At 46.1% G+C, this 13,118-nt stretch overlaps 1 protein-coding gene across 3 annotated transcripts in view; it reads right to left on the minus strand.

Moving 5' to 3' along the window:
- Positions 1–13,118, minus strand: part of DYRK4 (dual specificity tyrosine phosphorylation regulated kinase 4) — a 43,268-nt gene that overhangs the window by 27,556 nt on the left and 2,594 nt on the right. For 2 of the 3 annotated variants that reach the window (XM_081860948.1, XM_081860947.1), the window contains exons 2-6: positions 12,648–12,747; positions 10,798–10,882; positions 7,390–7,481; positions 5,548–5,685; positions 352–495 (exon numbers count right to left, since the gene is read on the minus strand). In XM_081860948.1, coding sequence (XP_081717074.1) covers positions 352–495; positions 5,548–5,685; positions 7,390–7,481; positions 10,798–10,882; positions 12,648–12,747 — 559 coding nt within the window. The remainder of the gene's footprint in view (positions 1–351; positions 496–5,547; positions 5,686–7,389; positions 7,482–10,797; positions 10,883–12,647; positions 12,748–13,118) is intronic. The other variant, XM_081860949.1, reaches the window with a different exon arrangement.

The following is a 13,118-nucleotide window of genomic DNA, read 5'->3' on the forward strand; positions in this document are numbered from 1 at the left end:
TTATCAGCTTAGCGGCTTAGAAAAAAGGGGGGAAGGGGAAAAAAGTCGGGAAAACTCGCAAGACATTTCGTATTGCGAAGCAGGCCCATAGGGAAATTCGTTTTGCGAAGCACCTCCAAAACGGAAAACCCTTTCGTCTAGCGGGTTTTTCGTCTTGCGAGGCATTTGTCTTGCGGGGCACCACTGTAGTAATTTAACTAAATCATAGCAGCTTCTACTTAACACAGAATATACAAGTTAAAATATACTTCTTTTCCCATACTGTATAAGACTGCAACAGCCGTATTATGAACCAACATAGACACATACTGTTTGCAGGAAAGAAGCAAAACAAACTTCCACAAGGGTTACCTTCGGCTGCACTCTGCGGTTCCTCCTCATTGGTAAACAACAGACGTTGAAGACACTGAGATCACAAAAGTTTGGGGCACGTCTTTCACACCCCATAATGACAGAGCTCCATGATTTAGGCCTGTCTCCATTAAAATGTTCACTCTGAAAAGTGAAATCCAACACCACTCTTTTTCTAATCCAAAAATGTCACAGCAAGATGGAATCTATGAATAATATTAGTCAAGTGTTCTATTTAAAAAAAACACAAAACAAAACAAAACATCAATCTTTAGTAGATTGATATTTTAATGTTTCTCTCACAACATGAGCTCAGTAAACATGAAGGAAATTGTGAATATTAGCATATTCTGTATGCAGGTGTGTCAAGGAAAACTTGGAGAAGTTAACAAGAGCACGTTTGTCAGTGAGAATGGATGAATGAATCTTTATTTGTGTCAGCCATCAGTAAGATGCCAGTGAGATTCATTTCTACAAAAATGTTTCCTGAGAACCAATATGTATAATTTCTTCTCTTATTATTAAAATAAATATTATTCTGTTTCAAAAATAACAAGCACCACAGTCCAACTCGGCCTCTACAGAAAAATTATAGGATTAGAACAGAAACATATATGTGCCTTTTTATAACTTTTGCTGCTTTATTTTTTTAAAGCAGACCTCATTGAAAGTTTCTATGAAACTTTCTCATTTTGCTATTTTAAAAATGTTTATGACATCAGGAACATAAAAAAATTCACATACGCCAATGATACTGCTGCAGAACTGGGAAAAAAATTTAGGATGAGAAAGCAAAAGACAAAAGAAAATTAAGAAAGTGTTAAAGGGCAAGGATGAGACAAAGATGAAGAACAACATTATCAGAACATTAAATCAAGTTTGGTTTCAATTTTGTCACAAATATCCCAAGCTCCTGAATATTTCAATGAATTTCCACAGCTATTTATTCAGTTATTTTAAAGCTGAACTGTTTTGCAGGGGCATTGTCACAAACTGGCTGGATGCAGAGTGGTAGAAGGAACTAGCTGGGGAACCCCCAATGAAAGAAGGCTCAGAGTCAGGGAGTTGGTGGTGGGATGGCGATGGGAAGTCAGAAAGAGAAGAGGGAGGAGGTGGTGTCAGAAGCTGAAGAGGTAACAGGGTTTAGTGAGCAGGGAGAGTCTTCTTCTTCTTTGGTATCACTCATAGCCAAGTAAGATTGTCTTCCATAAACACGGTTTTAACAATGAGTCTGTAAGTGACTGTGAAGGCCAGTTCTGGATCCACACGTCCTTCCACAGTGGGGACATTGGTTTCCGGGCGGGAGTTGATCATGGTGTGGATTTGCCAAGCGTACCTTCCTCTTAGAATGTTTCTCCCTTGCGTCCTGAGTTTGAGTGTCTTCAAAGCCCATGATAACTTTGGAAAAGGCTGTTCTCCAACTGGAGCGCTCGCAGGCCAGTGTTTCCCAGTTGTCAGTGTTTATACTACATTTTTAAAGATTTGCCTTGAGACAGTCTTTAAACCTCTTTTGCTGACCACCAGCATTACGCTTTCCATTTTTAAGTTCGGAATAGAGTAGTTGCTTTGGAAGACAATAATCAGGCATCCGCACAACATGACCAGTCCAACGAAGTTGATGTTGAAGAATCATTGCTTCGACACTGGTGATCTTTGCTTCTTCCAGTACACTGGCATTAGTTCACCTATCTTCCCAAGTGATGTGAAAAAAATTTTGGAGACACCGTTGATGGAAACTTTTGAGTTGAAGATGACGTTTATAAGTGGTCCATGTTTCACAAACATACAGTAAGGTTGGTAGTACAATAGCTTTGTAAACAAGCATTTTGGTTTCCCTGAGAATGTCCCAGTCCTCAAACACTCTGCACTTGAACTGGGAGAACTTTCAGAGCTCAGGAATTGCTGGCTTTCAACATCAGTGTCGGCCCTTGTGGAAAGATAACTGCCCAGGTAGGAGAAGTGATTGACATTTTCCAACATCACAGAGAGCAGTCCAGAATCAGAGGCAAAAGTAGAGGGGGGCTAAAAGGCAGAGATAATGCAGGCTGGTGAGGAAGCCAGGTTGTCTCCCCTTCCTGCTGTGAACAGCTTCTCTCTCTCTCTCTCTCTCTCTCTCTCTCACACACACACACACACACACACAGTCTTCCAGGACCAGAAGAAAAAGGAAGGAAAAAAAACTGGGAGCCATAAAACTTGTCATTATAAAAATAACTTTTTTGTCACTTTTTTATTATTTCTTTGTTTGACCCCTCAGAATTACTCCTCCTCATAGAAATAAACGTTAAATTAACAAGTTACCTTTTTTTGTGTGTGTGTTCTTCACTCCCCTTCAAAACAGTGACCAGCGTACATGCCCCCTTTCAATGCAGTGACCAGCGTACATGCCCCTTACAATGTAGCAGGCGGGCGGGCGGGAAGGTGACGTCGGGATGGTGCGTGACCAACGCACGCACCGCCCCCATGCGCCTTCACAGCCAGTACAGCGCCCGCCACAGTGGGGAGTGTCGGGGCGCACAATGCGCCTCCTCCCCTCGCTAGTATCCGCCCCGGAGCCGCGGCAAAGGTGTAAAAGAGCCACATGCGGCTCCGGAGCCGCGGGTTGCAGACCCCTGTGTTAGGGGATTTACCTCATATTCCCTTCATTTTGTCTTCAGGTGTAGTATTTGTTTGAGCTGATATGAGGGAAGCACTTGTCCATTGGCAGCTTCCAGCCGTCTCACGTTCTTTTAGTCACTCTGCTGGTCTCGGTTGAGAGGGTCGACTGCGGCATGGGGTGGCTGGAGGTAGATGTTGGAGGTGAGCCCGTTTGGAGCTTGTCTCTGGCAAAGAAGGCATGAAGTCTTTTGGGGAGTGAGGGAGAAAGCCCTTCCACATCCAATTTTATTTCATAAGATTGTTGTCCTGATCCCAGGCAAATGGCCTTTCTCCCATGCTAGCTGATCTCCTACAATGGAAGGGAAAGCTACCTCTCAAGTCAAACTTCTACATCCAGCTTTTGAAAACTGCTTGTGGAAAACGTAGAAAAGGAAGAAGAAAAGTGGTTTGAGGCTATGTTGAGTAGACTGTTCTGTGGAAGCAGGCAGAAATTCTATGTCAGTCAGAGCATGATGGAACTCCACTGCGTTGGGGGCCCATGCCTCTTTAACCATGCAGTCTAGATTGGAATATAGAATTTGTGCAAATGCTTCGTTTTTCAAGAGATAGAAAATAAAACAAATCCAAATTCCGCTATATAAACTGAAAGTGAATTCTGCTTCCATCTCTACGGTCTAAGACCAATTACAGTCCTAGCCATGTTCTTCATAATGGCAGAGATGTTGTGGGAACCCAAAGGGGAAGGATGGTTCAGGTATGGAGCACTTCTGCACTCAAGGAAAAGTTAAAGTTTATTATGGTTGTATAGCCAAGGACACGTTCACAAGTCGGATGTGAATATGAACATAGATTGCTGTTTCTGCACTTTTGTCCGCCCTGGTTCACACATAAGCACTTTCCATTTTATGCCTCCAAAATTTATCTAATTGTTTCCGATTTACACTAGTGGATGGTACTTGATGTGAAGCTTTTGCGCTGTATGTTTTTTCTTTCCCTCAATTAGTGCTTCCCCATCCTCAATGAATTCTGGAAGAAGAGTTTGGATTTGATATCCCGCTTTATCACTACCCAAAGGAGTCTCAAAGCAGCTAACATTCTCCTTTCCCTTCCTCCCCCACAACAAACACTCTGTGAGGTGAGTGGGGCTGAGAGTCTTCAGAGAAGTGTGACTGGCCCAAGGTCACCCAGCAGCTGCAGGTGGAGGAGCGGGGAATCGAACCCGGTTCACCAGATTACGAGTCCACCGCTCTTAACCACTACGCCACACTGGCTCTGGAAGCTTGAGGCCCCTTGTTGGCATGCACAGATATTTATTTATCTCTGCATATGCTCCTTGTTTTTTCTCTCCAAAGTCTTAAAAAAAAATGTACAAAGTAAAGTTTAAAAAATGGTCATTTTCAACAGCAAGTTGAAAATAAAATGTGCATGTGTGTGTCAGAGAGCAAAGAATAGCCAGGCGTCAAGATATGAGCGGCACTGATTCACTCACAAAGGAGAGAGCAGAGAACCGATTGGGTGGAGGCAATCCAGGTGGATGTTTTCTGAAGTTCCCTCCTTCCCAAAGTTTTCCCACTCTTACAGCTGTTTATTCCTAAGTACATTCCACTGAAGTGAAGCTTTACTATTTTGAAGCAAGGGCTGCCTTTTCCATTGCAGCCTAATCTTCTCCAGCCGGCTGTTGACCTTGAAAGCTGTTGGGGGCATGGTGACAAACAGCAAACACCACCAGTACCCACCTACCCAATTTTATGTTGAATTACCGTATTTTTCGCCCTATAGGACGCACTTTTCCCCCTCCAAAAATGAAGGGGAAATGTGTGTGCGTCCTATGGGGCAAATGCAGGCTTTCGCTGAAGCCTGGAGAGCCCCACCGCCAGCCCCACAAGCTCGGGAGACAGCGAGGAGGCGGAATGCCGCCATCCCGCTGTCCCCCGACTTTGTTAGAAGCCTGCTCCTCCCCGTCACCAGCCCCGCAAACTCGGGGGACAGCGGGAGAGGCGCAGCGTGCCTTTCCTGCTGTCTCCCGACCTGGTTTGGAGGCTGGCGGAGGGCTTCCCCCTCCCCCAGCCCCGCAAGCTCCCAGAGCGATGGGTCCCGTTCTGGGGGAGGGAGAAGCTCGGTCTTCCCCCGCCCCAGCCCCACGCCTGAGGGGGGGGGGAATAATTTTTTCCCCCTTTATTCCCCCCCCCAAATCTAGGTGCGTCCTATGGGCCGGTGCGTCCTATAGGGCGAAAAATACGGTAACTTTGCTTAACAAATTTTGCTTGGGTCTAGTTTACTGTGGGAAAAGTGGGGGCTGCCAGTCGAATGAGGAGGATGCCATATGGACAATACCAAAAATACTGAGACACAAGCAACTGCAAATCTGTGAAGAAGCAATCTACCTTAAAACACTGTGAACTAGGGTCTCTTCATACACACATTCCCACCCCCCTCTGGAGTGAGATCAGCTTCCTCAAGATGCAATCCCATGCTCCTGAGGAAAACACCAGTAGCTCTGTTGCAGGACCAGTCAAACCCAGGTTCCCCCTCCACTGCAATCTGATCAACAGGTAGAGAGTGAAGTGCTAAAAATAAATTAAACCCTATGTATCTCACCTGTGGATGCCGGTCTTTATGATTTGTCAGCCCTAAGTTTCCTTTCTTGAATTTGTGTGTCAGGGATGTGTTTTCTTGGGGAATTAAATGAGGTACCTCCCGTTGTCTTTGGATCACGGCTTTGGGATCAGGTAGAGTCTGTAACAGCAAACCAAGAAATTATGAGCAGCTTCTAAACCCTGAAAAGGTAACTTAGAACATTTCCCGGTCAGATGATTTTGAATCCTGGTGCTGGAGGAGACTCTTGAGAGTCCCATGGACTGCAAGAAGATCGAATGCATCCATTCTTAAGGAAATCAGCCCTGAGTGCTCACTGGAAGGACAAATCGTGAAGCTGAGGCTCCAATACTTTGGCCACCTCATGAGAAGAGAAGACTCCCTGGGAAAGACCCTGATGTTGGGAAAGATGGAGGGCACAAGGAGTAGGGGACGACAGAGGACGAGATGGTTGGACAGTGTTCTCGAAGCTACCAACATGAGTTTGACCAAACTGTGGGTTGGCAGTGGAAGACAGGAGTGCCTGGCGTGCTCTGGTCCAGGGGGTCACGAAGAGTCGGACACGACTAAAGGACTAAACAACAACAATAAGACGTAAACAAGCCTTGGGGAAATGTGCCCATTTCAACAGTGGGAGAGAGAGTACGTGAGCGACAAAGAGGGAGGGAAGGAGGGAAACAGGGCAGGTGAATGGGTTTGGTAGTTAATCTTCCCTGCCTCACACACGTCTTATTAATTGTAGTATTCCCTCCTGCCAAGTGGCAGAACCGTGGGGAGCAGGAGAGAAGATGTGGCTGAGCCTGTTTCCCCCTGCTGCTCAGCTCTAAGGAGGGAAATGAATACAGGCGAACCTTCTTTGCGGGGCAGGGGGGTCCTGTTCTGGACCACTATTCATGTCAGCAGAAGAGCATGTAAACCCAACCCGCCCCACCCCTTTGGCATGATGGGGGCATGTGGACAATCACACATCATTTGGACAGTCCTAAAACAGGAGCTACTTGTAGAGAAGTATAGGAGAAGGGCTCTTCATTGGCGAAAGGAAGGGAGCATAACTGCAGGTATTCTTATCTCTTTCTCCAGCCATGATCCCCCCATTCTTAGCTGTTTGACCACTGCTTAGTCAGGGGTCAGCAAACTTTTTCAGCAGGGGGCTGGTCCACTGTCCCTCAGACCTTGTGGGGGGCCGGACTATATTGGGGGGGGGGATGAATTAATTCCTATGCCCCACAAATAACCCAGAGACACATTTTAAATAAAAGGACACATTCTACTCATGTAAAAACACCAGGCAGGCCCCACAAATAACCCAGAGATGCATTTTAAAGAAAAGGACACATTCTACTCATGTAAAGACATGCTAATTCCTGGGCCGTCCGTGGGCCAAATTTAGAAGGCGATTGGCCGGATCCGGCCCCCGGGCCTTAGTGTGCCTACCCATGGCTTAGTTCTATGAATGAATAAGTGGCAGTGATACAGACCCCTGAACCCCCAATCTATTCATACACACACCCTCACACGTCACCCCCACCTTTCTGTTCATACAACCGAACACACTACTAATCCATTCACTGGGTGTGATGCGTTTGAAAAGGAAGATATTGTCATGATTATTAATACACACATTTTCACCCGATGGGACTCAAGGAGGCTTACAGATAAAAAATTAGAGCCACTAAAAACAGAGAAATCAATCATTAAAAATCAACATTGACACACAAATGTATTTCAACTTGCCTTGAAATTTGCATTATTTATAGCTATGAAGATGTGCAACTTACAGTTTAGCAAATGAATTGTTTATGTATGCAATGGATCATTATAAATAATTATAAATTGACTGCTTACCAAAGGTAATTGGGCATAAGCTGCTTCACTTGATGCTAGATCTATCTTTGTTTTGCTTCCTGTGTGGCATATGTCTCCCTTAGGAGTCTTCCCTATTTAGAAAAATATAGGTTAGGAGTATTTCTACACAGGAGGCGTATCTAAGTTTTACTGGGCCTGTCACTTAAAGATAAAACTCACTGTGTTCAATGAAACTTACTCCTAGGCAAGTATCCACAGGTTTGCAGACCATTGTAACTGTGAAAGCCTTCCTTAAGCAGGAAGAGTCAAAACTTTGCAATCTTGAGAGATTTTATTCTCCAGATAGTGACCCAGGGGCCAGATGTGTATTGTTGTGAGCAGCGGCGTAGCGTGGGTTGTCAGCACCCGGGGCAAGGCAAGTAATTTGCGCCCCTAACCCCTAACCTGCCGCCGCTGCCAGCTTCTTCTTGCTGCTGCCTGGGCTGGGGAATTTACGGTAAGGTAGCCACAGCGGTGGCGGCGGGTCCGTGTCAGGTGATCTGAGGCGAGTTGCCGCTGGCGCTGCCGCCCAAATGACGCCGCTTGCCCGGAGGAGGAGGGCAGAGAGGCAAGGAAAATGCAACATGGCCCAGCCGCTGCAGTGGCGGCGGCGGCGGGGCTATGAGGAGGGGCTGCCTGGCGCGCCCTCCGCAGCCCTGGCGTGCGGGGACCGCAGCGAGCGCTGAGAGCCGCTGCCTGCCGGACGCCTTCAGCCCGGACGCGCGCACAGCTCGTCGGTTCCACGAGACATGGGGCTCTGCTACAGCCTGCACCCAAGGCTCTTCGGCGACTCTGGAGGCGGCGAGCGCGCCCCCCCAGATGTTGCGCCCAGTGCGGCCGCCGCCCCCCCCCCCGCACCCCCACGCTACGCAACTGGTTGTGAGTTTGGTTAGGGGGGTTCGGCTTCCAGGGAGTGAGTGACCCAGGAGCTCAGCTGCAAGGCATCTAGATGGCAGGTTATCCCACACTAGGAACTTAGGTAAAGGCAAGCCCTAGGCTCTGTGGTTTAGACCACAGCGCCACCCACATTCCATGCTAGGTGTTAAGTTGTGGGTGAACATATCAGACGACACAACGATTCTTCAAACAGCTCTTGTTTATTCACAGGCCAGAACGGAACTGAACTGAAGGGTTCAGCCAGCCTGCTTATACAGAGCTCCACTACAACGCAACTGTAACACTTTCTGTAACTATCCAATCACTGAATGTCACTTTCAATCCCTTATTTGCATATGTGGACCTGAGTGAAAACTATCTACAGTATCCCCCTGCTGGCTCAGGGTGAGAACTTCAGTACCTAACACTAGGAACTTAGGTTGGGTTTTTAAAAAATAAATAAATAAAGATGGGAATCTATGCATTATGGTTTATGGTGGGGAGGGGGGGGCAACTGCAGGTGAGACAGGCATCCATGAAAACAACTTAAGGCTGCAATTCTAAATCTTATTAACACAATCTAAGTACACTTACCTGGCAGGCAGTCATACTGAACTCACTGTATTGCACTGCTAGATAAAAGCTGCAGTTGCGTGGCAAGACCCCAAACCCGCTCCCACCTTTGTTGGAATAAAGACACTTGACACCAGTATTTTATGTTAATAGGCTAAAAACCGGCGCAACTGTATTGGTTACAGAATGGCTTAGGCATTGGAACTGACTATATTCTGACTCCTGCCCGCCTGCAGGCATCTTGGAAGGGTTAACCACCAGTAGGGGGAGCCCTGCTGATGCACATCAACTAGAAACTCCCCCAGGGTCACCACTAGGGGTCATGCCATGGCCCCAGCCCCCGCCTGGACTTCAGACAGGATCACGACCCCAGATTCCTTTAACGGAATACCCTTGAAATAGGAGGGGTAGGTGATGGCCTTGACCTCCCCTGCCCTCCAATCTAATACTCCAATGCCTAACCGCCACCTGAGCCAAACTGCATGAGCGAGAACCAGAAAAAAGGGGCGAGTTCCCACTAAATAGAGCACGCCACGCCCCCTGGCCGCCCGGATTGGTCGGTCTGGAACATGATGCGGAAAAGACTCCCTATGACGCGGGGGCTAGCCATACCCTGCGCACGGGGCGGGCTCATGTCCAGCCCCACAACTCCATTTCCCTGGGAAAGGAAATGGCTTTATCTTCCATTTGGAAGACATCTGAAGGCAGCCCTGTTTAGGTAAGTTTTTAGTTGTAATGGTTCTGGGGTTGCTCGTGCGTAAGTTGGCGCCACACCTGGCTGGGTTACCTGGGTGAACCCTTTCTGTCCGGACAGCCACGCATCCATGGCAGTCTCAGTCGCTGGCAGAATCCGTCAGTGGGCGTTTCTTGAACTTCTTCCAGCAAAGAAGTTCTTTGACGCCCAGTCGCCTTCTACTCTCCCTGCACGGAAGTCTTCTGCGCCGGGAGGGTGTGGGCAGCGGAGGACCCGTGCTCTCCCCGCTGGTCTCCGGCGAGGAGTCCTGGAGCCTTCTCTCCGATTCCCCCATCTGCCCCCCTCCTCTACTGGTGCTACGCTGATTTCCTTCCCCAGCGGATGGGCTGCCTCTCTCTCTACTGGGACCCTCTCCGGCATCCCTCTGGAGCCTTCCCTCCACCTCTGGCTCTGATGGCAGTTCCCTGACATCCGTGTTTGAAGTTTTATTCTGTTTTTAATGTTCTGTTGGAAGCCGCCCACAGTGGCTGGGGAAACCCAGCCAGATGGGCGGGGTAGAAATATATTATTATTATTATTATTATTATTATTATTATTATTATTATTTCCTTATGAGGTGGTTTGTCTATCATCTCAGATGTGTGGTCCATCTGGTAAGTTTTACTTAAAACTTCAAGTAACCATACAGCTCGTTTTGTTTACCCCAACTCCTGCCTGCCCCACTTTCTTGATGCTACATAGATGCTGTTATGTACTGAAGTTCTCGCCCTGGGCCAGCAGGGGGATACTGTAGATAGTTCAGGTCCACATATGCAAATAAGGGATCGAAAGTGGCATTCAGTGATTGGATAGTTACAGAAAGTGTTACAGTTGCGTTGTAGTGGAGCTCTGTATAAGCAGGCTGGCTGAACCCTTCAGTTCTGTTCTGGCCTGTGAATAAACAAGAGCTGTTTGAAGAATCGCTGTGTCGTCTGATATGTTCACCCACAACTTAACAGATGCCTCATAGACATATGAAGATTAACCAACCAGCTCTTCAATAGGATGCAAATTCTGGCCTCACTCTCACATGCATTGGTCTACTGCCCAGAGATCCAGCTCAATCCTATATGCTGTTTGTTGAGTTCTGTCAAGCGTGCGGTGAGCAGATTCACAGGAACCTTTGCGGTTTTTCTGATGTTTACCTAAGCTGTTTGACAAAAGCTCCTACGGAGGACAACTTTCATTTCAAAATAGAAGAGGCTTACAACCTAAGCTTTGCTTACCACAGGGATCGGGCTGGCCTGATCCAATTCTAATTTTTTCTCCATCTTGCTTTGAGCCGTGAACAACAGCACTCCGTTCCCTTTCCTGTAAGAAAGAACAGGGAGAAGGAATGTATAACAAAGCCAGAGATTTCCTGTATATGTGAATGTTCTCCAGTGGAAAAGTAACAACTGATCAGGCAAAAACACTGGTGCAACAGAATTTATTTCGCTAATTAGCACAAGTAGACCCTATTCTAGCGCCAAACAGCCTGAGAGCATCATGTAGAATCATACGACTGGAAGGGACCTCAAAGGTCCTATAGTCTAGCTCCCCGCCAGTGTAAGAGACCCACTGATAGGTGGCCATTCAGCCTCTGCTTAAAAGCTTGCATTGGAGGAGAATCTTTCTGAGGCAGCCTGTTCTACTGTCAAACCACTCACAAGGCTAGGAAGTTATTTCTAATGTTTAATTGACCTTTCTTCTTGTAACTTGAACCTGAGAAGTGGTGGTTAACTCCGTCCACACACTTTAGGTCCTAAGGAAAGAGCTGCGTTGCCATAGTACAGTGGTACCTCGGGTTACATATGCTTCAGGTAACCCTGACTCGACTAATCCAGAAATATTACCTCGGATTAAGAACTTTGCTTCAGGATGAGAACAGAAATCGTGCTCCAGTGGTGCGGCAGCAGCAGGAGGCCCCATTAGCTAAAGTGGTACTTCAGGTTAAGAACAGTTTCAGGTTAAGAACGGACCTCTGGAACGAATTAAGTTCTTAACCTGAGGTACCACCGTACTAGTCTTGGAAAGGCAGGGAGTCCTTGTCTCGTAGCCATGTGATGGTAAGTCTAATGAGATGCATTCTTTATTCTGTGAGTCGGGGTTTTGGGATGCCCTGTCACCTGGAATTCCCCTTAGTACATTTCCGGGCACCCTTGCAGCTCATGAGGCATAGCTGTCCACTTTCAGATTTGAAAATACTGAAATACCAAATAAGATGGATAACAATGTGTAATAAAAAAAGAAGTATGAAATTAGGTTAAAGGTGTGTGGAAGAAAGTAATAGAAGTGGAAAGAAATTGCAACTGAGTAGATTGGAAGTCTAACACAAAGGTGGGGTGAGGGGTGGTAGATGGTGATGGGAAAAGGAATTATCTGTGGGATTGAGTGTAGGTATGTTTGAACACTTTTAAGGATTGTGTGAAATGTATGTTTGTATGCTTGTATATTTGTAATACATATGTATTAATGCTGAATTATTTTAACAATAAAAACTTTTTAAATTTTTTTTAAAAAAGAAAAAAGAAAATAAGGAATCAGCAGCATAGCTGTCAACTTTCAGCAGCCTCACCTGCCCCAGAGACAGTCTACAGGATATCTAACAATCCAGGATAGCAGCGGGAAGCAGTGGGAAACGGCGCTGAAATAAGGGAATTTCCCGCAAAAAAGGGAAAGGTTGACAGCTATGTCATGAGGAATAGAAACATATTTTGAAAAAGGAGTAGGCAATTTTGGAAAAGGGGTAGGCAACCTAAGGCCCGTGGGCAGGATGCAGCCCAATCACCTTCTAAATCTGGCCCACGGACAGTCCGGGAATCAGCGTGTTTTTACATGAGTAGAATGTGTCCTTTTATTTAAAATGCATCTCTGGGTTATTTGTGGGGAATAGGAATTTGTTCATATATTTTTTTCAAAATATAGTCCAGCCCCCCACAAGGTCTGAGGGACACTGGACCGGTCCCCTGCTGAAAAAGTTTGCTGACCCCTGGTCAAGAGGCTGAAGATCCATAATCCTCACTTTTGTTATATATATTGTGCTAAACGGGGAAAATAAAAGGTATACAACTACTGCAACATTAGTTTTGCTTACCTTTTGGTAGGCATTTGTTTTTTCTCCAGGCTTCAGTATAACAGGGAGTGCACTTGATCTGCCTTTTCTTATTTTTTCAGCCTTGGTGACAATCTTCTTCCTAAAGAGTAAACACGGAGAAAATTAAACATGCAAACATTGCAGGAACAACGTTATTCTAAATTTTGAAATATAAGCTGAAATAATTTGAGGAAATAATTTGTACCATGCGTAGAAGAGTTTTTTTATTGTAGAAAGTATAATATATATTAAATGTAAAGTAAGATAAGAATTAGTAGCCATGTAGCCAGCTAGGACAATAAAAGTTTAAGTAAAAGGAAAGAATACTGTGCAGGAACAAAGGTTATATAATCTGGGGAATGTCAGGAAATAAGGATGGGGGGGGGAGAAAAGGATTAGTTGAACTTGCACATTTTCACTGATGCTTTGTTCTTTTTAGTAAGCAACTTGTTAAGTTGTGGGTGAACATAT

This window comes from Podarcis erhardii (genome assembly GCF_964252035.2).
Source record: "Podarcis erhardii genome assembly, chromosome: 5".
NCBI classification, from domain to species: Eukaryota; Metazoa; Chordata; class Lepidosauria; order Squamata; family Lacertidae; genus Podarcis; species Podarcis erhardii.